The sequence below is a fragment of the Muscardinus avellanarius genome (genome assembly GCF_963383645.1).
Source record: "Muscardinus avellanarius genome assembly, chromosome: 6".
Classification (NCBI taxonomy): domain Eukaryota; kingdom Metazoa; phylum Chordata; class Mammalia; order Rodentia; family Gliridae; genus Muscardinus; species Muscardinus avellanarius.
The window spans coordinates 42,544,448-42,566,265 of record NC_137791.1 but is presented as its reverse complement, the minus strand read 5'-3'; the positions used below and the strand labels follow the sequence as shown (position 1 = coordinate 42,566,265).

General features: G+C 40.9%; 2 protein-coding genes across 2 annotated transcripts in view; one reads left to right on the top strand and one right to left on the bottom strand.

Moving 5' to 3' along the window:
- The window catches only part of CFI (complement factor I), a gene marked incomplete at both ends in the record, with an annotated part of 39,592 nt that extends 30,490 nt beyond the window's left edge, over positions 1-9,102 (bottom strand). Inside the window, one exon of the mRNA XM_080696989.1 lies at positions 9,049-9,102. Coding sequence (XP_080553115.1) covers positions 9,049-9,102 — 54 coding nt within the window. The remainder of the gene's footprint in view (positions 1-9,048) is intronic.
- Positions 9,103-14,334: 5,232 nt separating this feature from the next.
- GAR1 (GAR1 ribonucleoprotein) lies at positions 14,335-21,142 on the top strand (the record flags this gene model as incomplete). The annotated part of the gene is made up of 6 exons (XM_080697173.1): positions 14,335-14,539; positions 16,218-16,372; positions 17,086-17,145; positions 18,388-18,532; positions 20,742-20,813; positions 21,099-21,142. The coding sequence occupies 6 exons, from the start codon at positions 14,335-14,337 to the stop codon at positions 21,140-21,142; spliced, it is 681 nt and encodes a 226-aa protein (XP_080553299.1).
- Positions 21,143-21,818: the final 676 nt, after the last annotated feature.

Sequence of the window (21,818 nt, the reverse complement as noted above, 5' to 3'; positions counted from 1 at the left end):
TCCTCTTCCTCCTCCTCCTCCTCTTCTCCTCCTCTTCCTTCTTTTCCTTCCTCCTCTCCCTTCTTTGCCTTCCTCCTCCTCCTCTTCCTTCTTCGCCTTCCTCCTCCTCCTCTTCCTTCGTCTCCTCCTCCTCTTCCTCTGCCTCCTCCTTTTTTCTCCTCCTCCTCCTTCTTTCTTTCTTTCTTTCTTTCTTTCTTTCTTTCTTTCTTTCTCTTCTTCTTCTTCTTCTTCTTCTTCTTCTTCTTCTTCTTCTTCCTCCCTCTTCCTCCTCTTCCTCCCCCTCCTCCTCCTCCTCCTCCTCCTCCTCTTCCCCCTCCTCCTCCTTCTTTTTCTTGTGGTACTGAGGATTGAACTAGGGGCATTCTACCTCTGAGCTATACCTGCAGCCCTGTTTTTTTTTTTTTTAAACAGGGTCTCCCTAAGTTGCAGGGTGCCTCACGAGGTTGCTGAAGCTGGCTGCAAGCCTTTAATCCTCCTGTCTTAGTATCCCAAGTACCCTCCTGTCTTAGTATCCCAAGTACTAGTATTACAAGCATGCACCACCATGCTTGGTGTTTCTTTTCAGCTGCAGCCAAGGGAATATATTCACTTGGCATCCTGGCTGGGTGATTTAGAAACTTGTGCAGAGAAGAATATACTTGTCCTTTTATGTTGATTCTCTGCAACTGCTAGTTCAACAGGAATTATCTCCTTCTCTTCCTCCTCCTCCTCCTCCTCCTCCTCCTCCTCCTCCTGTTGTTGTTGTTGTTGTTGTTGTTGTTGAGGTTCTTCTGTGCAGGGGAACCTCACTCTGAGCCTGCAGGGCTCAGACGTAGTCAGCTATGAAATTACTAAAATGTTATTTATTTAAAATTTTATTCCTTAATATATACTTGAGTTATTATTATTATTATTATTATTATTATTATTATTATTATATCCAGGGGCATTCTACCTCTAAGCTACATTCGCAGCCCTATTTTATTTTTTATTTTGAAACAAGGCCTCACTAAATTGCTGAGGGCCTTGCTAAGTTACTGAGGCTGTCCTTGAACCTATGATCCTCCTGCTTTAGCCTCTCATATACTGGGATTGCAGGCATCTGCCATCATGGTCCAGCTGCATTCTTTATTTATTTATTTATTTATTTATTTATTTATTTATTTATTTATTTTGGCGGGTTTGGGAATGGAACCCAAGGGCATTCAACCTCTGAGCTACACCCCCTTCTCTATTTTTTATTCTTTATTTTGAAACAGGGTCTCACTAATTTGTGGAGGGCCTCACTAAGTAATTGAGGCTGTCTGCCAACTGCGATCCACTGGTCTCAGCCTCCCGAATGCTGGGATTACAAATGTATGCCACCACACCCGGCTTGCATCCGGTCTTGATAAATAAATATATCCATGTATATATTGGGAGCACATGCTCAAAATTTTTAGCAACTATCACTACAGTAAATTCATCTACAAAGTATGTTTTTATCTCAGCTGTGCCTTTGTCTTTGTACATGTTATATGTGGGTTTTTTGTTTCTTTTAATCCTTTCCTTGGTTATTGTAAAAAAGAAACAATTATTTGTTGTGTGTATCAGTGTGTGTACCTGTGAGCTTTGACTTTTTTCTCTAACAGGAGTACAATGAAGCCATTTTAGGTAGACAGTCATTAGAAAACAAGGAGCAATGCCGGGTGTGGTGACACATACTTATAATCCCCACACTTGGGAGGCTGAGACAGGAGGATTGCACAGGTTCAAACAGCCTCAGCTAATTAGTGAGACTTAGCAACTTAGTGAGACCCTGTTTCAAAATAAAGTATAAAATAGGTCTGGGAGTATAGCCCGGAGGTAGAAAGCTCCTGGGTTCCACCTCTAGTACTACAAAAAAAAAAAAAAAAAAAAAAATCCAAACTGCCACCTGTTGAAGGCCTGCTGACTCCAGCACAGAGCCACACAGCTTTACCTCAGATTTCTTTGTCACTTTGCTTTTTCTTTTTTCATTTTTACTCTGCAAACAAAGGAAAAAAGATGATCCATTATGACAAAAGTGAGAAAATCCACCACTTTGCCTTTTGGGGGAAATTAGGAGAAAGTTCATCTTTTCCTGGCACATAGCTGTGTGACCCTGGGTAAGCGGCGCTTACCTTTCTCCCTCCCTCCCTCCCTCTCTCCCTCCCTTCCTTCCTTCCTTCCTTTCTTCCTTTTGTTTTGCATGTGCAAGGCAAGTACTCTACCACTGACCTATATCCCCAGCCCTCTATTTTTAATTTTGAAACAAGGTCTCTCTATATTGCCCAGTCTGGCCTTGAATTTGCTTTTCCACTGCCTCAGCTTCCCGAGTCTCTGGCTTAGATGTGTGTACAGTGGTGGGTTTCCTGTTTCCTTTTTTATATAATATGGAAAATAAAAATCACGTTTTCACAGAGTTACTGTGAGGATCAAATGAAAAGAATATTGAATAAAGCACAAATAGATATTTAAGATCCTTATCTAACGCCGGGCATGGTTGTGTACACCTGTCATCTCAGTACTTGGGAGGCTGAGACAGGAGGATCTCAGATTCGAGGACAACTTTAGCAACTTAGTGAGATACTCAGTATCTTTGCAAGTATCTGTTTCAAAAAAAAAATAAATAAAATAAAAAGGACTGGGGTGTAGCTTGAAGACAGAATACCCTGGATTCAATCCCTAGTATCAAAAGCTAAAAAGACCCGGTGTAAGTTCTTCTGTGATGATTCTGGTAGACTGCACTTAGCCCAGTTTCCCTTCTTTCTTTCATTCTAGTCCTTTGCTGTGCTGCACCCTGGGGACAGGGTGTATTTCCCTAGCCACTGACACTGGGCCTGACACAAGAGAGGCTTGGAAAATATTTGAGCAACTGGGTTTGTCCTTGTGTTTTTCTGCCATCACTGTGAGAAGAACATGGCCAGGCCAGCACAAGCAGTAAAGAAAAACCATCCAGCTGAGACCACCCTTGGGCTTTACCCCGCCAACTATGCAGGGTAAATCTGCATGCTGCTCAGATTCCTGGTGGTTTTATTATCACAGGATTAGCCAACTGGTTCAAAGATGATGTCCATGGAAAATACTGAGGAAAAAAATGAGAATGTTTCAAAAACAGTAAATGATGTAAAACTCTGTCTTTCTTCCTGAAGTGAAGGAGCTACTTAGATTCCAAGAGTTAGCAGCACTCAGAACCCTTTCCCCTGGAAGAGCTGTAGGCCCTGAGGTCGCAGTTCCTCCTATCATGGTCTCACTCATTTTTTTTTTTTTCTCATCTTGGACCTTCCCATCCATCTTTTATTTTACTTTTTAAATTTTGTGGTACTGGGGATTGAACCCAGAGGCATTCTATGTCTGAACTACAGCCCCAGCCCTTTTTTATTTTGAAAACAGGGTCTCACCAAGTTGCTGAGGCTGGCCACAGCCCTGCAATCCTCCTGTCTCAGCCTCCCAAGTTACTGGGATTGTAGGCATGCACCACCACGCCAGTCCATCTTGCACCAGACCTGGGAATAGCAATGCTTTTGGTAGAGAACCACACTCATACACCCTCACAACTTCCTACCCAGCAACCTGTCTAGTCAGATTGAAAAATACAGACAGAATGTCTCATTATTAATACTTAATAATGAATTATTTCAATTCACATAAGAAATTTGAGGACTTCTGGGAAGATGGCGACGGAGAAAAGTGGGGCTTACGAACCCCCACAATATTTAGTTAAAAGATTATTATTTCCTCCACCAAATGTTTGTGGAAACCTTGTCAAAAATAACTTGACAATATATGGAAGAATTCATCTCTAGGTTTTTTTTTTTTAACTCCAATGGTTTATGTATCTGCCTTTATAACAGTACTACACTGTTTCAATTATTGTAGCTTTATATGGTTTGAAATCAGAAAATATACATCTTCTAGCTTTGTTCTTTTTCGAGATCGTTTTGGGTATCTAGAATCCATATTCCATATTAGGATAGACTTTTTTCTGAAAAATAAATAAATAAATGTATGATTGTTTCACCTAAAAAAGAAAAGAAAAATTACTCTCTGGTAAGAAAGAAAACAAAAAGAAATATTGAAATGTTATCTTTAAGTCATCAAAAGCTTGGTATCAGACAAATGAAACTGTTATGTGAGATTATCATTGTTAATTTTGGATAAATTGCTCTAATACTAGATGTTAACCACTAAGCCAAGCATGGGAAGGAGGGATGGGGAGGGAACGGGGTGAGGATATGGTAGGGGCTAATTGGGCGATGTGTGCATGTACATCTATAAAAGGTTTTTTTTTTATTCCATTATGATGTATGAATACAGTGCACCAATAAAAAAATTAAAAAGAGAAATTTGAAAGTTCTCTTACTGTTTTTATTGTCACTTAAAATACAAATAGTCCTCTTTTTCCAGGATCAGGATATTGTTGGGAATTATGAGAAGATGGCTACATGGTAGGGGCAGGTAGGATGAACTACTGTACGCAGTTCTCTAGTCTCTCTAAAGAACTGGAACTCTTAGTCAAGTGTGGTGGTGCACACCTGTAATCCCAGTACTTGAGAGGCTAAGACAGAAGGATCACAGATTAGGAGGCCAACCGCAGCAATTTAACAAACCCTCAGCAATTTAGGGATATCCTGTTTAAAAATAAAAAGGGTTTAGGGTGTAGCTGTAACATAGAATGCCTCTGGGTTCTGTCCCCAGTAACCCCCCCAGTCCCCAATTGGAAATATTGTTTTGGGACCAACTCCATTGTTTGTCTTAGAGAGTTAAAAAAATTAGCTTAGTTTCTTGGTCTTGTTTTTTTTTTTTTTTTTAATAAATGTGATCTAGCTGAACTTTTATTTTTTCTCATTTTAAACTGATCTTTTAAAAGAGGAAACAGAACTGTTTCAACAAATTCAAAGAGGTTCTAGGGAAAGTTATATCTTCTTCCTCCTCTTATCCTCTTACCTAGGAGGCCACCTTAGAGGCAACCCCTGACCAGCTCCATCTGACTGTGCAGAGCTCACTGCTGCATATATGAGCCTCTTAAACTTCCCAGCCCAGCCGGGCGTGGTGGCGCACGCTTGTAATCCCCGTGCTTGGGAGGCTGAGACAGGAGGATCGCATGGGTTTGAAGCCAGCCTCAGCTACTTAGTGAGGCTCTCAGCAACTTAGTGAGACCCTGTTTCCAAATAAAATATAAAAAAGGTCTGGGAGTATAGCCTGGAGGTAGAAAGCCTCTGGGTTTCACCCCCAGTACCACCAAAAAAACAAAACAAAACAAAACAAAACAAAACAAAACAAAAAAACTTCCCAGCCCTGCTCCCTAGTGCCAGAACAATCTGCAACCAGCCTCCAAAACAGCATTTAGATAGTTTCAATTTTTATTATAAATAATGCCATAATAAATTCCTTACATAATACTCATTATTTCCCACATAAGTGAAATACATAAATATATATAATAGTTACCTGGAAGTGAAATTACTGAACCAAAGGAATGAGCAATTTTTTTTTTTTTTTCAGTACTGGGGATGGAACCCAGGAGCATTCTAACTCGTTACTAGCTACACTCCCAGCCCTATTTTTTATTCTTTATTTTGAAACCAGGTCTCACTAAGTTGAGGAAGGCCTCACTAAGTAGCTGAGACTGTTCACGAACCATGATCCTCTTGTCTCAGCCTCCCAAGTTCTGGGATTACAAGTGTGCCCTAGTACGCCTAGCAGAATGAGCAATTTTAATACTAAAAAATGTTGCCTAATTTCTCTCTACAGAGATATTTTTTGTTAGCTTGTTTTTGTGATATTGGAGATTGAACTCAGTGCCTCACATATGCTAGGAAAGTGCTGTACCACTGGGCTACATCTCTAGCCCTTAAAAAAATGTGTGTGTGTGTGTGTGTGTGTGTGTGTGTGTGTGTGTGTGTGTGACTAGAGATTTAACTCAGGAGCATTGTATCTCTGAGCTATACCTCCAGCCCTTTCTTATTTTTTGTTTTGAAATACAGTTTCAATATATTGCTGAGAGTCTCACTACAGGTTTGCTGAAGCTGTCCTCAAACCTGCAATCCTCCTGGCTCAGCCCCTCAAGTACCGGGATAAAAGACATATGCTACCATACCTGGCTTAATTTTTTTTTTTTTTGAGTTAGGTTCTCACTAATCCCTGAGGCTGGCCTTGAACTTGGGATCCTCCTGTCTCAGAAAATAGACAATAAGATCATCAGCAGTTCTGTTACTCAGAGATACCTTCAGCAACACTCTTCAGCAACACTCCACAGGAGCTTTCTGTCATGTGTTTATGTGTATAAACCTATGTAATTGTGTATACGTATGTATATATATGTATGCATAATGTATTTTCTTTAACAAAAATAAAATTGTAGGAGGACTTTTTCTTTCAATAAATACAGATTTACATCATTTCAAGGCTATATAGCAATTTATTTGTCGATGTACAATCATTTAATACATTTCTGTCAATGAGCAGTTTATTTCCATTTGTTCTATGTTATAAATACTGCAGTGATGATATTTTGAAAGTTGCAACAAATGTAAACTATGTAATTCTGATTTCTTTTCAAATTTAAGTTATTATTATTATTATTATTATTATTATTATTATTATTATTAGCAGAACTGGGGATTGAACCCAGGGGCATTCTACCTCCAAGCTACATCACTAGTCATATTTTTTTTATTCTTTTTTTTTTTCTTTGGTGGTACTGGGGTTCCTGGAAGCCTTTCTACCTCCAGGCTACACTCCCATATGTATTTTTATATTTTTATTTGGAAACAGGGTCTCTTAAGCCAGCGCGGCTGGCTTTGAACCAGCGTGATCCTCCTGTCTCCACCTCCCAAGCACGGGGATTACAAGCGTGCGCCACCCCGCCTGGCTTATTATTTATTTTAAAATAGGGTTTCACTAAGTTGCAGAGAGCCTCACTTAAGTAACTAAGGCTGGCTGTGAACCTGTGATCCTCCTGTCTCAGCCTCCTACAAGTACTGGGACTACAACCGTGTGCCACCAGGCCTGGCTAAATTAAAATTTTTATTGGTATAGTGTACATAATCACAGGATTCATTGTGATGTATACATGTGCACTGTATAATTTGCTCTCTTTCGCTCTACTGTACCTGGCTTTCTCTCTCTCTCTCTCTCTCTCTCTCTCTCTCTCTCTCTCTCTCTCTCTCTCTCTCTCTCTTTTTTGCAGGTCTGGAGATGGAACCCAGGGGCATTTGATCTCCGAGCTGTACCCCCTGCCCTATTTTTTATTTTTTATTTTGAAACAGGTCTCACTGAGTTGCGGAGGGCCTCACTAAGTAGCTGAGGCTGTCCGCGAACCGCAATTCTCTGGTCTCAGCCTCCCAAATGCTGGGATTTCAAGCCACCATGCCCGTCTCCCTCCCTTCTTTTCTTGCCTGACCCCTTCCTCTAGCCTACTTGTTTCTCTTCCATTTCATGAGGTCTTTTTTATTTTCCTTTTCTCTTTAGCTTCCATATATGAAAGAAAACATATGGCCCTTGACTTCCGGAGTCCAACTAGTCTTCTTAATATAATGTTCTCTAGTTCCATGTAATTCTGACTGTAGTAGTTTTAGGTAGTTGCTTCTGTAAGCTGGCATCAAGACAAAATATTTTTGGAGTATTAAAACCTTTTGCCACAAAAGTTGGCAGTCATTAATTGGTATTTTAAATGTTTTCAACATTTTTAACCGTAATAAACAATCCTCCAATCTTGTTGCAACACACCATTTCAACCTGAACTTCTTACTAGCCCACAAAGCCATTGTTCCGGTCAGATGGAGGAGCTGGTACTTCGCTGCTTGCTGGCAGTAGAACTTGGTGCTTTTCTGCTTGGAAGGGCTGGGAAACATTACTTTTTCTCACCAAAGATCAAGACAAATCCAGAATTATAGGTTTAGTTCGAATTCCACTTGGTCCACACTCTCTGACCTCTCAGCACTGGGGATCTGTCCTCTTGCTAAAGTCCTTTGCCATCTGACATTTATGCCATTTTTGGCAATTAAATGTATGCAAATTATTCAACTTCTTTTACCTTTATGATGGTGTGAAAGCCATACACATTTGGGAGAAACTGGTACCTGGAATTTTGATCTTTTCTTGTGGTAGGATGGACTCTTGCAGTGTTGGGTGCAGAGAGTGAGCTGCAGCCCCAGAGCTGTGCATTCAGGAGGTGAAAGGCGCCTACAGTGAACTGTGTTGCCAGCATGTGGGGGTGCTGCATTTTGTGTCTTGGCATCCCACTGTGTCTTTAAAATGCCTACCAGCACAGTGCTCAGTACATTCCATATAAAGTATACTATATTCCTATAAAGTAGGCTTTATATGAGGTGGTTTTGCTCAGCTGCAGGCAGTATACTGTGTTTTAACCTAGGCTACACTGTAATGTTCAGTGTTCTAAGTGCATTTTCAATATGGATTGAAATACACTAAGTGCATGTATTTTTGCATCACTTTGAATCTATGATGTATAATTACATCGTACCAATACAAGTATTTAAAAATAAGTGCATTTTCATCTTACATTTTCAATGTATGATAGATTTATCAGGACTTAACTTCATCATAAGTAAGGATATTCCTTGAAAGGAGATCTGGGAAACTCATCCCTGTGTTTTTCAGAGTCTAATATTTGCGCCTTTCAGACCTATTTTTTTCAAATTTAATTTAATCTTATTATTCCCCAGGGATATATGTATATTACCTTTCTGCAACTTTTCTAAAAGGAAGCGGTCAGTCTTACTCCTTTCCTATTCCTTACTCTAGTTTACACATGGAAAGAGTGAGGCAAATGTTTACTGATTTAATATGACAGTAAATTATAGCCTTGTATTATTAGTAAAAATCTTGTTCAGTTCAATGTCTGTGCACTTATATAAGCATATGAAAGAACTATTTTCTTAAAACTCTTGTCAAGATATTAAAATACTTGTCACTATGTGATAGCATTCTTGCTGACTGAGCTGTGATATTTGAGTCAAAATAATCTTTTAAGATCTTTTATATATTTCTATAATCTTTAGAATATATACTTAAAATAGTTCACATAAAGATTGAATTACTTACGTTGCAGAAGCTGTAGAAGCACAAAAGTAGCAAAACAACACAAACAAGCTTCATGTTGGAAGCGTCTAGGGCTTGTGTTCTCTGCTGAAGACTCTTGCGTATCCCAGTCTTCTGAAATTTAATTTTTAACCTCTGAAAAAATATTTCAAGAGCAAGCTCCTAAAGAGCTCTGTACTTTTGAACTCTTAGAAAATGTGGCTAAAATCCAAAGAGTTTACCGTAACTGAAACCAAAATGGCCTTCCCAGTAAATGGCCGAGGGAAAAAACCAATAGGAACTGCTTCCTCCAGAAGAGATTGATTGCCCCACCTGTGACTGAACTGTGCTTCAATTGTGTGTGCCAGGGAAGGTAGAAAATTACTCTGGAAGTAAATTTCTTGATTTTTGGGGGCAAAATAAAATTAGAACAAGATGGTAAGAATGAAGTATATCATATTAGAAACTATGCTAAATACAGGAAATGTTCAAAAAGCCCAGTTCCTTTATTATATGTTGTCACCAAATTATATCCATTGAAAACAACATGTGCTTTTGAGTCAGAGTTTGGAGTCCAAGATGCTTATTAGGCATCAACACCTGTTGAAGGAAGGTGGGGAGAAGAGCAGCAAAGAATTTGAACTTCTATGTAGCTTCAAAAAACTCATGGCCTGTCCTCTGGGAGCACCAGAGCACGTGTGATCTGTCTGTGTCCTTGCAAATGGCAGAATGGCTGGAATGGGATAGCCTGCTTGGCAGTCACCTGGTGTGTGTATCCTGGGAAGGACATGCCCTTATTGGAGCAAACATTTTTTTGTTTTGTTTTGTTTTTCTTTACGGTGATGAGGATTAAACTGAGCCCCTTGAGCATGCTCGGCACTCTACCATTGAGCCACACCTGGCTCCAAGAGCAGCCTCTGACCACACTCTTCACAGCCAGGTAGTGAGATCTTCCTTGAAGGGGAACCTGGAAAACTCATCCCTGTTTATTTCAGAGTCTACTATTTGCACCTGTCGAATTTACTTTCCATATATATGTATACATATTTTGAATATATATTCATTCCAGGATTGGCTCTTTCAAAATTCCTTGTGGGCCTCTCTTTCTGAGAGAAAAATTAGAAGAGGGAGTTAGTGGGGAAAACTACAGCCCCTGGTCTTGCAGTTGACCTTGGGGCTAGTTGATACTCATTCTCCTCCCCCTCTCTAGCTGTTACAGATTCCCTTTGCTTTGGTCTCAGTGGCTTTCCTGATGGCATATTCCACAAGCTCTTCCAGGAGTGGTTATAGCCCCTGGTTACCATTTTCTTCTCAGGCCAAAGTTGCTGTTTCTTTTCCTGTCACAAGAGGCACCCTGGTAGATCATGTGGATTCCACACATATTACTCGTTGCCTCCACTGTAGTAACAACAGCCCTACTTCTGATGAAGGATCAGGGTCAGTTACTGCTGTCAAGACAGTGACTGCTCTTCGTTCCTGCTAATATGTAGACACAAGGAGCCCAGGGTGCATCAGACAGCAGCTTTAGCTTGTATTTGTTCAACAGAATTCTTGCTGTGCCCCCGATTAAACTTTGGTTCTTTGGGGGCCAGGACCTCTAAACCTGCAGAGTCTACAGTTGTAGAGACAGGAAGCACAGAGCCCCTAGTTGGTCACTAGGAGTGATGGTAAGGGTGATAATTCTTACCTCTATCTATGTTCCTAGACCCATTTATTCTTCCTATCGGGGTACAGTGCTACAGGAGTGTGTGTGTGTGTGTGTGTGTGTGTGTGTGTGTGTGTGTGTTACTAAGGATGGAACCCAGAGGCCTTATACCTCTGGGATATGCCCCCTAGACCTGTTTTATTTTTTATTTGGAAACAGGCTAAGTAGCTGAGGCTGGCTTCAAACTAGTGATCCTCCTGTCTCAAATACTGGGATTACAAGCAGGAAATTTTTGATTAATTACACATACTGTTTCATACAGAACAGCACTGTGTCCTCCCAGAAAACTGCTATGTGTGTGTGTTACTGGGGATTGAACCCAGAGGCATTCTACCTCTGAGCTAGGCCTCCAGCCATTTATAATCTTTGTTTTGAAACAGGGTTTCATTACATTGCCAGAGTCTTGCTACATTGTTGAGGCTGTTCTTGAGCCTAAGATTCTTCTCAGTCTTCCAAATACTGAGCTTACAGGCATATGCCACTACACCCAGTTACAATAACTGCTTTTAACTAGCAGCCCTGCTCTGCATTCAGCAGGACACTCTTGATGCTTTCAACTTCTTAGTGGTGTGGTTTGTGATATGTCCAGTGGATCACATGCTGATAGGCCCACCTTTTTTTTCCCCGGGTCTGGGGATGAAACTCAGGGGCATTCAACCTCTAAGATACACTCCCTGCTCTATTTTGTTCTTTATTTTGAGACAGAGTCTCACTAGGTTGCAAAGGGCCTAAGTAGCTGAGGCTGTCCGCAAACCGCAATCCTCCGGTCTCAGCCTCCCAAATTCTGGGATTACAAGTGTGTGCCACCACGCCCGGCTTAGGCCCACTTTTTTTTTTTTTTATCTCCTTCGCTGTCAAGTGGGTACCCTTGACAGGATGTCATATGGGATCCCCTCCTGGAAGATTAGGTACTCTGTGATTTTTTGGCTTATGGAATTAGCTGAAGTCCTGCAGGCAGGAAACGCACACTCATATCTCAAATATATGTCTTTTCCTGAGAGAATGTACCAGGGGCCACTCTAAGACTGATGGGATCAGGTGTAATTGATTTGCCACCAAATGACTAGTTGGTCCCCTTGTGAATTGTGCCATCTTGTGGCCACAGCATTGGTCTCCACCACTTGTCAGGTGGGGCATTGCTAATGGCACTAGCTGCATATGCCTTGGAGGGCCATGCTATTGGTTCATATGTCACCTCCATCTTTCTTTTTCTTTTTCTTTTTTTTTTTTGATACTGGAAACTGAATTTAGGGGCATTCTATCTCCAAGCCACAACTCCAGGCCTATTTATTTATTTATTTATTTATTTATTTAATTTTTTGTGGTACCAGGGCGGGGGTGGATCCCAGGGGCTTTCTAACTCTGGGCTATATTCCAGCCCTATTTTATAATTTATTTGGAAACAGGGTCTAACTAAGTTGCTGAGAGCCTCACTAAGTAGCTAAGCCTGGCTTAGAACCTGTGTGATCCTCCTGTCTCAGCCTCCCAAGCGCTGGGATTACAAACGTGCACCACAAGGCCCGGCTCCAGGACCTTTTATTTTTTAAAAAATTAAAAAGGTCTCACTAAGTTACTGAGTTTCTAAGTTGCTAAGGCTCTAAATTGTTGAGGCTGTCCTAGAACCTGTGATCCTCCTGTCTCAGCTCCCAAGTACTGGGATTACAGGCATGTGTCACCGCACCCAGTGGTCACCTCCATCTCTGACCCCAAGGTCACTCCATTCCTGTACCCATCATGCCAGTACTGGGGTGACTGATGACTGAGACTGTTTGGTAACAAAATAGCATTAAAAATTTACTGCCTTTTCTCAGGTAGAAACTGTCTGTGAGCATTAACACATGATACAAATATTTTTACATCTTTTATTTCATGCCCACTCTCATTTGTACATTCATATGTTTGTATACCATAAGTTTTTCTCCTTGATCTTCAAATAAGTTTTCATTCTTAAAAAAAAAAAAAAGATGGTCAGGCAATCACTCTATATGCCTGTGGTTCCATACATAGTCTGAACTCAATTCATTTCTCTTTCTATGTAAAGTGGATGATCAGGTGTGCCATCTGAAGATCTGCCCCTTAAGATATACTTAAAGCTGTCTTCATATTGGGAATAAATGCTACATCTTGGAGGAACCCAATGTTAAATGACACACTGTGAAACAGAGCAGTTGTAATTCTACCCCTGTGTGTATAATTTGAAGTATATTTACAAAATCTGAATTAAAAACACCTATCAAATTATTTTATATATAGGAATGTTAGGTGCTTCTAACATTCAGGAAGCTTGCACTTTAGTCCATACTGGAATTACTAATAATTCCACAGTAAAGTTTCCAGAGGCCTTTTAAAATTTCATTTACTATAAACCTCCGAAATAGGTACCTCCTTTTATTTTCAAAGAATTGGTAGTCTGTCAGATATCAAGGTAAGGTCTCAGAAGTTTTGGGTATAAAAGAGACCAACCACATTTTAATAAATGGAGGTCACTGGTTTATTAAAATTGTAGTGGGTGTGGGGAAGCTGATGTCAGATATCAAAGCAGCAGAACTTCTATGAGAGACTGGTGCTTAGCCTGTTGGTGCCCAAACACACACAAGATCAACGAATAAATAGATGTTACAAACGATTAATATGTGGTTTGGCTATTAGATAATATAGTTTCTTTAAACACACACTGCATTTCTTCTTTAACTGATGAAACCATAGGAAAAATGAACACAGTTCAGCCCACAAGGCACAGATCGAAAGACTGGGGAGAAACAAGGCTCTAGAGAACGCACATAAACTTCCTCGGCTGGCACAGGTTCTGACAGGCCAGCCCCAACCCGGGACGGACCGCGGCTTGAACCCTCAGCGCAGCTGGCGAGGAACTGCTGAGCCGGGCTGGGAGCTTTCCGCAGCCTGAGAGCCATGGGAGCCCGTGGGCGCCAGCCACTGGCACCTCCCGCCGCCGGGACGGAACGACGCGATCTCCTAGGGCAACGCTGCGGCGGCACTTCCGCCGACGTCACGACGCAACGTGCACCGGAACGTCACTTCCGTCGTGCCTCTGGCAGTTCGTCTTCACTGTTGTAAGCTAGGGCTTGAAGTTAGGTATTGTAGCTTCTTTTCCGGCGCCGATGGCTGCTTTAGAAAGCAGTCGGGATGGCTGGACCTGCTGGTGACTGACCCTTTTGCGAGCCTGCGGTTTGACGCTCTAGGCTTTTTTTAAGGACAGCGCGGTACGGTGGCCGAGGAGGCTCCGGGACGGCGGAAGTGCCCCGCGCGGCGGGTGTGTGCGCCGGCGCCTGGAGGTGCACGTGGCGCCGGTGGGTGCTCACGCGAGCTGCGGGGTCTGAGGACGCGGCCGGGCTGCGGGAGGAGGGAGGGATGCTGCCGGAGGACCCCGCTGCCCGCCGGCCAGGTGCCGACCCGGGGCGCCGAGGCTGCCGCGTCCGTCCGCGCTCTCGGCGGCGGGGAGGTAACTCCTCACTTTCCGGGTTCGTCGCTGGCGGCGTGGGCGAAGTGGCAGGGCTGCGGTATTACTGTCCCCTCTGGGTTCTGAGCGAGGTTCGGGGTTATCGTTTTGTTTTCTTGCTTTTCTTCCCAACCAGGTAGGGGAGAGCATGTCTTTTCGAGGCGGAGGTCGTGGAGGCTTTAGTCGAGGAGGTGGAGGTGGCGGCTTCAGTCGTGGTGGCGGCAGCAACAACCACTTCCGAGGAGGCGGCGGCAACTTCCGAGGCGGCGGAGGCAGAGGGGGATTTGGACGAGGGGGTGGTCGCGGAGGCTTTAACAAAGGCCAGGACCAAGGACCCCCAGAACGTGTAGTCTGTAGGTCGTCTTCAAAGCTTAGCATACTTGAAATAGAGGGGTTGGGTTGTGGGTTTGTGTTGCTATAGCAGCAACTTTGACTGGTAGCTAGGTGCCAAGGATCTAGCAGCCCCATAGGAAGGCTGCACGTGGGTTTGGGAGGTGTGGAGCATGCTATAAACTGACTTATAATGTACTGTTGCATACAAGGAGGTCAAGCAAATCGAAGGTTACCGAAAGTGCATTATGGAGGAGGAACTGCTACGTGGGGAGAAAGGATAAGATTAATTAAGCAGTATTGAATGCTGATTCCATTATAACGATGATGAGGAAGCTGACACAGAGTTGAGTTTTTTATGGCTAGGATCATAAGTGAACAGTGTCCAATTAAGAATTGGTGGATCAGCCGGGCATGCTTGCACACGCTTGTAATCCTAACATTTGGGAGGCGGAGACGGGGATCGTTCTGGACAGCTTCAGCTACTTAGCAAGACCCTTGTGCAAATCATTGAGACCTCATTTCAAAAAAATAAAAAGACTAAAATATAAAACTGGGGGTGTAGCTCCGACATACAGTGCTTTGGCTCCATCCTCAGTACCAAAAAAATAAAAAAGGGTGGATCATTGTGCAGGATTGTTTGAAGGGGACAGAGGCTCAAGTGAAAGGTCCCCGCCCACAAGCAGTTCTAACAGTCCAGACAAAAGCATTGAGAGCCTGATTTAGAGTAGTGACAGTGAAGCCAGGTAGAACAGGAGTATTTCAGGTTCCAGGCCAGCCTCTGGAACTTAGTGAAACCCTTTGCAACTTAGCCAAACCCTCAGCAGCTTAGCAGACCCCATTTCAAAATAAACTAAAAGGCTGCAAATGTACCTTGCACCTGGTCCCCAGCCCTCACCCCTGCCAAAACAAAAACCAACAACAACAACAAAACACACACCCAACAACAATAGAATGGTGGGCAGTGAGAAAAAATGGTCTAGATGAAAGAACTTTCAAAAGAAGAAGTAAGTAGAACTTGACTAATACTAGGAATAAAAGGTTCCAGGATCTGAGCTTGGAAAGGGAAGGAGAATTAGTTCAGCAGTTATGTGATGAGAATTTTAGTTCAGGGTGATAGAAGCAAAGGCAGCTATTTTGGATTCCAGACTTCCCTGAAAAGATTGAGAATCTTTGGTAAAGAGATAGTGGGAATGGGTTCTAAGGAAGGGGAAAAGACAAGAACAAAGGCTGATTCTTATTTAGGGATTGGAGAAAAAGAAAAATCAAGAGAATGAATTATGGCATTTAGTGAAATTGTAATAGTTATGGTAAGATGACTGCTGCAGGTTCAGTGGTAACAATGTGCCAGGCACTATTCTCAGCATTTGACATTTGTTAATTCACTTAATCGTGTGTTAGATATAGATACAACCTATATGTTTTTATATACATAGTAAGTATAGATACAGGTTGTATGTTATTGGCCCTATATTAAAGAGAAGCAGGGAGAGGGTGGCTACCTCTCTATAGATTGCATATCTAGTATGTTGTGGTGATGGAGTGCCAGATCAGGAAGTTTGCCAATGATGACTGTGCTCTTCTGCCTTGGAAGAGGACAGATATGGTGAAATTCCTGGTAGCCAGAAGAAAGCTTCCAAAGAGGTTGGTCACTGTCCTTTGAAATAGTTCATATCTTAACATTTTTTTGTCCTGTTTCAGTATTAGGAGAATTCATGCATCCCTGTGAAGATGATATAGTTTGTAAATGTACCACAGATGAAAATAAGGTGCCTTATTTCAATGCTCCTGTTTATTTAGAAAACAAAGAACAAATTGGAAAGGTGGATGAAATATTTGGACAACTTAGAGATTTTGTATCCTTTTAATTGGGTGATTTAGTAATCTCAGTGAGAATTTACTATTTTTTTTTTTCCTTCAGAGGCAGTTAAAAATAAGCTAAATTAAACTTTCTGCTTCATTAAATGAGGCAGCATTGCCAGGTGTGTTGGTACATACCTGTAATACCATCTCCTTTAGAGGCTGAGGCAGGAGGATCAAAAGTTTAAGGCTACCCTGGGCAACTTAGCTAGACCCTTTCTCAAAGTAACATTTGAAAAAGGGCTGAGATTGTAGCTCAGTGGTAGAGTGGTTTCCTAGCACAGGTGAGACTGTAGGTTTAATCCCTAGTATATCAGGAATGAAGGAATGAAAGAAACAGCAAGAAAGGCAGCATTGCTACAGATTGGATCATAAGAAGAACCCAAAGTAAGAAGGTATTCATTCATATATATTGAAATAATTAGCCCTAGGAATGCCTTTCTTGTTGAAGAGTTCTGGGAATCATGGCCATTTGGGTAAGTGCCACAAGATTGAGTTGGTTGCTTTAGATATGATGGTGCAACTGAAATAGTTGGCAGAATCGGAAGGTCTGTCTAGTTTTTTAGAGAAAAGCTCATTTCCTCTTGGAAACAAATTTCTTATCTTTCCTATATGTACTTATATGTTTTAACCTTTTTTAAAAAGTGCTACATGAATCCAGAAGATATATCTTCTTAATTTCTTATTTGTTCCTTAATAAAATCAATAGTATTTTTCAGTTAAATTGTCAGAAAACATGAAGGCAGCTTCCTTTAAAAAACTACAGAAGGTAAGTGAAGCTTATATATAAGATCTGGTTTTATAAGGAGATAGCACACCTTAAGGAAGGCTCACTTGGAACGCTACTGAAGCTCTTAAGCTGGGATGCTCTATTATAAACTTAGAGCTCACTGATCTTTAAACGTATAGCCTTTTATTTATTTATTATTTATTTTGTGGGTCGGGATGGAAACCTAAGGGCATTCAACCTCCGAGCTTCACCCCCCTGCCCTTTTTTTTTTTTAATTCTTTATTTTGAAACAAGGTCTCACTAAGTTGCGGAGGGCTTTATGGGAATTGTGATCCTCCGGTCTCAACCTCCCAAATGCTGGGATTACAAGAGTGTGCCACCACGCCCGGCTAAGTATAGCCTTTTAGAAACTATTTCTTACTCATATTAGCAAAATCTTAACTGCTGGAGTATATTTCTTTAGTTTATTTAGAACTGTAACTGAAAAGCTTGCATGAGTAAGCCTTCTAAGTAAAATGTTTCATTGTAAAGCATATTGGGGAGAAGGTAGGTATTAAAGGATTTCACATGATGACATATACATGAAGGAAAAATAGGTTCCTCTGAGAATCTTTATAGTGAGACCAAATTTCATCTCTAGGCTTTCCCAAGGAAGTGGTGTCAAAGCAGAGATCTAAAAGTTGCCCAGGAATGATGCTCATTCTCATCCCCCTGCCCCCATGTGTGTGTGTGTGTGTGTGTGTGTGTGTGTGTGTGTGTGTGTGTGTGAGAGAGAGAGAGAGAGAGAGAGAGAGAGAGTGTGTGTGTGTGTGTGTGTGTGTGTGTGTGTGTGTATGTGGGGGTTAAGATGCTTCTTTAGGTCCTGTTCCTAGAAATGTGACTCAGATTCTCTTAAAACAGGGCCCAGGATTCAGCTTAGAAAAAGTAAAGCTCTTGGATAATTTTGATGTAGTTAGGCAAGCACGTGTGAACTACTGGGCTAGTCAAAGAGAAGGAAGTACATTTCCAGTAGAGAAAACAGTGTGTAAAAGCTGAGACAGCATGCCGGGAGGCTGAGACAGGAGGGTCGGGTTCACAGACAGCCTCACCTACTCAGTGAGGCCCTTTGCAACTTAGTGAGACCCTATTTCAAAATAAAGAATAAAAAATAAGACTGGGGGTGTAGCTCAGAGGTAGAATGCCCCTGGGTACCATCCCTAGTACCGCAAAAAAAGCTTTATTTACATAATTTCTTGACCCATCATACTTCTATTAAGCACTTGGCTTTTATTAAATTTCCAGTTTTATATAGATCCGTACAAACTGCTGCCACTGCAGAGGTTTTTACCTCGACCTCCAGGTGAGAAAGGACCTCCAAGAGGCGGTGGCCGGGGAGGTCGAGGAGGAGGAAGAGGAGGAGCAGGAGGCAGAGGTGGTGGTAGAGGTGGTAAGTTACTTTTATTGTAAAAGAAAATTTCTAATGAGATTTCATAGCCACAACTAATTCATATAGTACAATTTAATTTTCTGTGTAGGTAAACTACCTTTATATTATTTCTTTTAATAAAGCTGCTTTCAAATATTGACAGTTTGCTCATAGTAATAATGCTTTTGTTTTAACAACTTAGAGAAAAAAACCTAAGAAAGTATACTTCTGGGATTTTAACTCTTGGTTTATTCATGTTTGCTTGGGGTGTTTAAGTATAGTCATTCATTTAATGACAGGTTCTAAGAAATGAGGCAGTTTCATTGTATGACCATGTAGAGTGTGCTTATACAAAGGAATTTGGTGTAGGGCAGTCACTGAACATGGCTTCTTGATGGAGTTGAGAGACAGTAAGCATGAAATATGTGAGGGTAATACTCATGTGGCATGCTGTTCTACAGTAAAGTTGCTTCTATAAACAGGAATATGCTCTTAACAAAAAGCATAAACTAGTGATATTGTCTATAGTCATTGTCCATTATTACATACTGTATGTGGCTGTATATTCTGTACTTAAATATGACTGCAGTATGGTAGGTTTGTTTATACTATTATATCACAAACAGCTCAGTAGTGCATTGGTCTGTAGTGTTGTCACTAAGCAATAGAAGTTTTCCAGTTGTCTTAAAATTTTATGAGATTACTGTCATATACACAGTCCTTTGTTGACCAAAATGTTGTGTGCTGTACGACTATTTAAGATTATCTTAACTGAATTCTAATTTTTTCGTTAACCATCATTGTATATTGATTGCATGCTGAGAGGAGGATTTTTTGAAATAGGTGATGTCCATATTTTATGTATAAGGAAATAGTTTCACAAAAGTCCACTTACCATAATCAGTGGGCAGGCCCAGAATTAAGCCCATGTCTTCTGATGGCATGCCAGGAACTAACAGTCAGTACAGGTGCCCTTCTGCTTATATTTGGTAATATCTTAAGTTGAAAATTTGTTTAATATGCTAACCTGCTGAACGTCATAGTTGAGCAAAACAGTACACTCTAAAGTATCTGTTAAAATTTCAAGTCTCGCTGGGCATGGTGGCACACACTTGTAATCCCAGCGCTTGGGAGGTTGAGACAGGAGGATTGGGCAGGTTCAGAGCCAGCCTTAGCTACTTAGGCTCTCAGCAACTTCATGAGACCCTGTTTCCAAATAAAATATAAAATAGGTCTGGGAATATAGCCTCGAGGTAGAAAAGCCCCTGGGTTCCGCCCCCAGTAACCACACACACACACACACACACACACACACACACACACACACACACACACACAAAATTCAAGTCTCAAAAGCTGGGCTAGTGGTGCACGCTTGTAATCTCAGTACTTGGGAGGCTGAGACAGGAGGATAGCAGGTTCTCAGGCAGCCTCAGCTACTTAGTGAGGCCCTCTGCAACTTAGTGAAACTGTTTGAAAATAAAAAATAAAAAAATAGGGCTGGGAGTGTTGCTCAGAGGTAGAGTGCTCCTGGGTTCACTCTCCAGTACAGAAAAGAAAAAAATTCAAATCTCATTAGCATATGAGCATCACCTATTCCATATGCAGTTCAGTTAACCTTAAACATAATTATTAGAGTATCCCCAGAGCAAAATCACCCAAAACTGCCAAAGGACCTCCTTTGATCTTAGGGTAAAAACTGTTAGTCTAATCAAACTGTCCTTAGTTCAATTAAAATTATTTGCCATAAACAAAAGCTAAGGTAATCATACATTTGTAGAGCTAAATCATAATTTATTTATTTGTGGTACTGAGGATTGAACACAGGGTCTTTGTACTTCTGAGCAACACCCCCAGCCCTATTTTTTATTCTTTATTTTGAAAGAGGGTCTCACTAAGTTGTGGAGAGACTCACAAATAGCCGAGGCTGGGCAGTGATCTTGTCTCAGCCTCCCAAGTACTGGAATCCCAAGCATGTGCCACCATGCCTTGCTAAATCATACTTTAAAGTATCAAACTTTTTAAATTCATAATAGTAGGATACTTCTATAAAAAATAGTAACCTGCCCAATTAAGAAATTGCTATAGCCTCTCCATTTTTATCTTAAATTTTTTTCTAAGATAAAAAGATAATTCTGTTTGTTCATATTTATAGGAATCGTATTATCTTTTTAGGGGTTATCAGAGTTTGAGAGGCTACAGTTATTTAATAGATGTTTCCTTTTTTTAGGTGGATTTAGAGGTGGAAGAGGAGGTGGAGGTGGGGGCTTCAGAGGAGGAAGAGGGGGCGGTGGTTTCCGAGGTGAGTATGAGAAAATGTCTTTTATGACTAAAATTTTTGAATTGACATTGTCTCCCAGTTTTTTTCTGTCAGTAGGTATGTAGAATATTGTGGGTTTCATTGCCATAGCCAAATTTATGCCTTCATTTTATATCACTCTTTATTGCTTTTCTCTTTTAATTTTTGACCCGTTTTGCTATATTTTTAATTTGAAAAATAAAAATAAAGGTTTACTACAAGTGAGTTAAATTTGGCAAGGTACATATACTAAACATAATTAATCCTGAATATAAACTTAAAATTTAGGTAATTGTGTTAAAAACTCCTTTTCTATGCCCGTAACACTTTAATTTTCTCTTGATCAGGAAGAGGACATTAAATGTAACCGCTGACAGACTTCACCAGTTGGCTTCTGCTTAAATTGCACCATCTGTGGATTGGAAACATGTCTCCTGAGCGTCTTGAAGACGTGGCCTTTCTCTGATGACGGACCTGAAATGTCAGCGTTGTGCAAAGATGAGTGCAGCAGAACGGTCACTTTTGCTCTAAAAGAGCAGGGACAAGTCTTAATATTTTGTACAGTGCCTGGTTATCTGTAGGTGCTTAATAAATGGACATTTTCATTTGAAGCATATTTGAATTTTTTAAATAAAATGTTTTATTCCTTTAAGTTATTTGAGTGTACTTATTGAATCAAACCTAGTTTTTGAAATTCAAAGGGAAAACTAGAGCTTAAACTCAGTGGATTGCAGGTAGAGGGATTAAAAGGATTTTCTTACATATATTACTGATACTCCAGAAAGACAGGCTACTTGGAGCAATACTTGGAGATTGTGATGTAATGCTCCTCAATTTGTACATATTACAACATTAGTATGCCTGTGTACATGAGAACATTAGGATCTTTTATTGTATTTCTCTTGTGTTTTACAGTAAAGCAGTTTCTCTTAATTCTAGTTAATTTAAAAATTTTATTGTGCATAGTTAAATTATGAGCAAATGGGTTATTGAAAGGCTTACTAAATT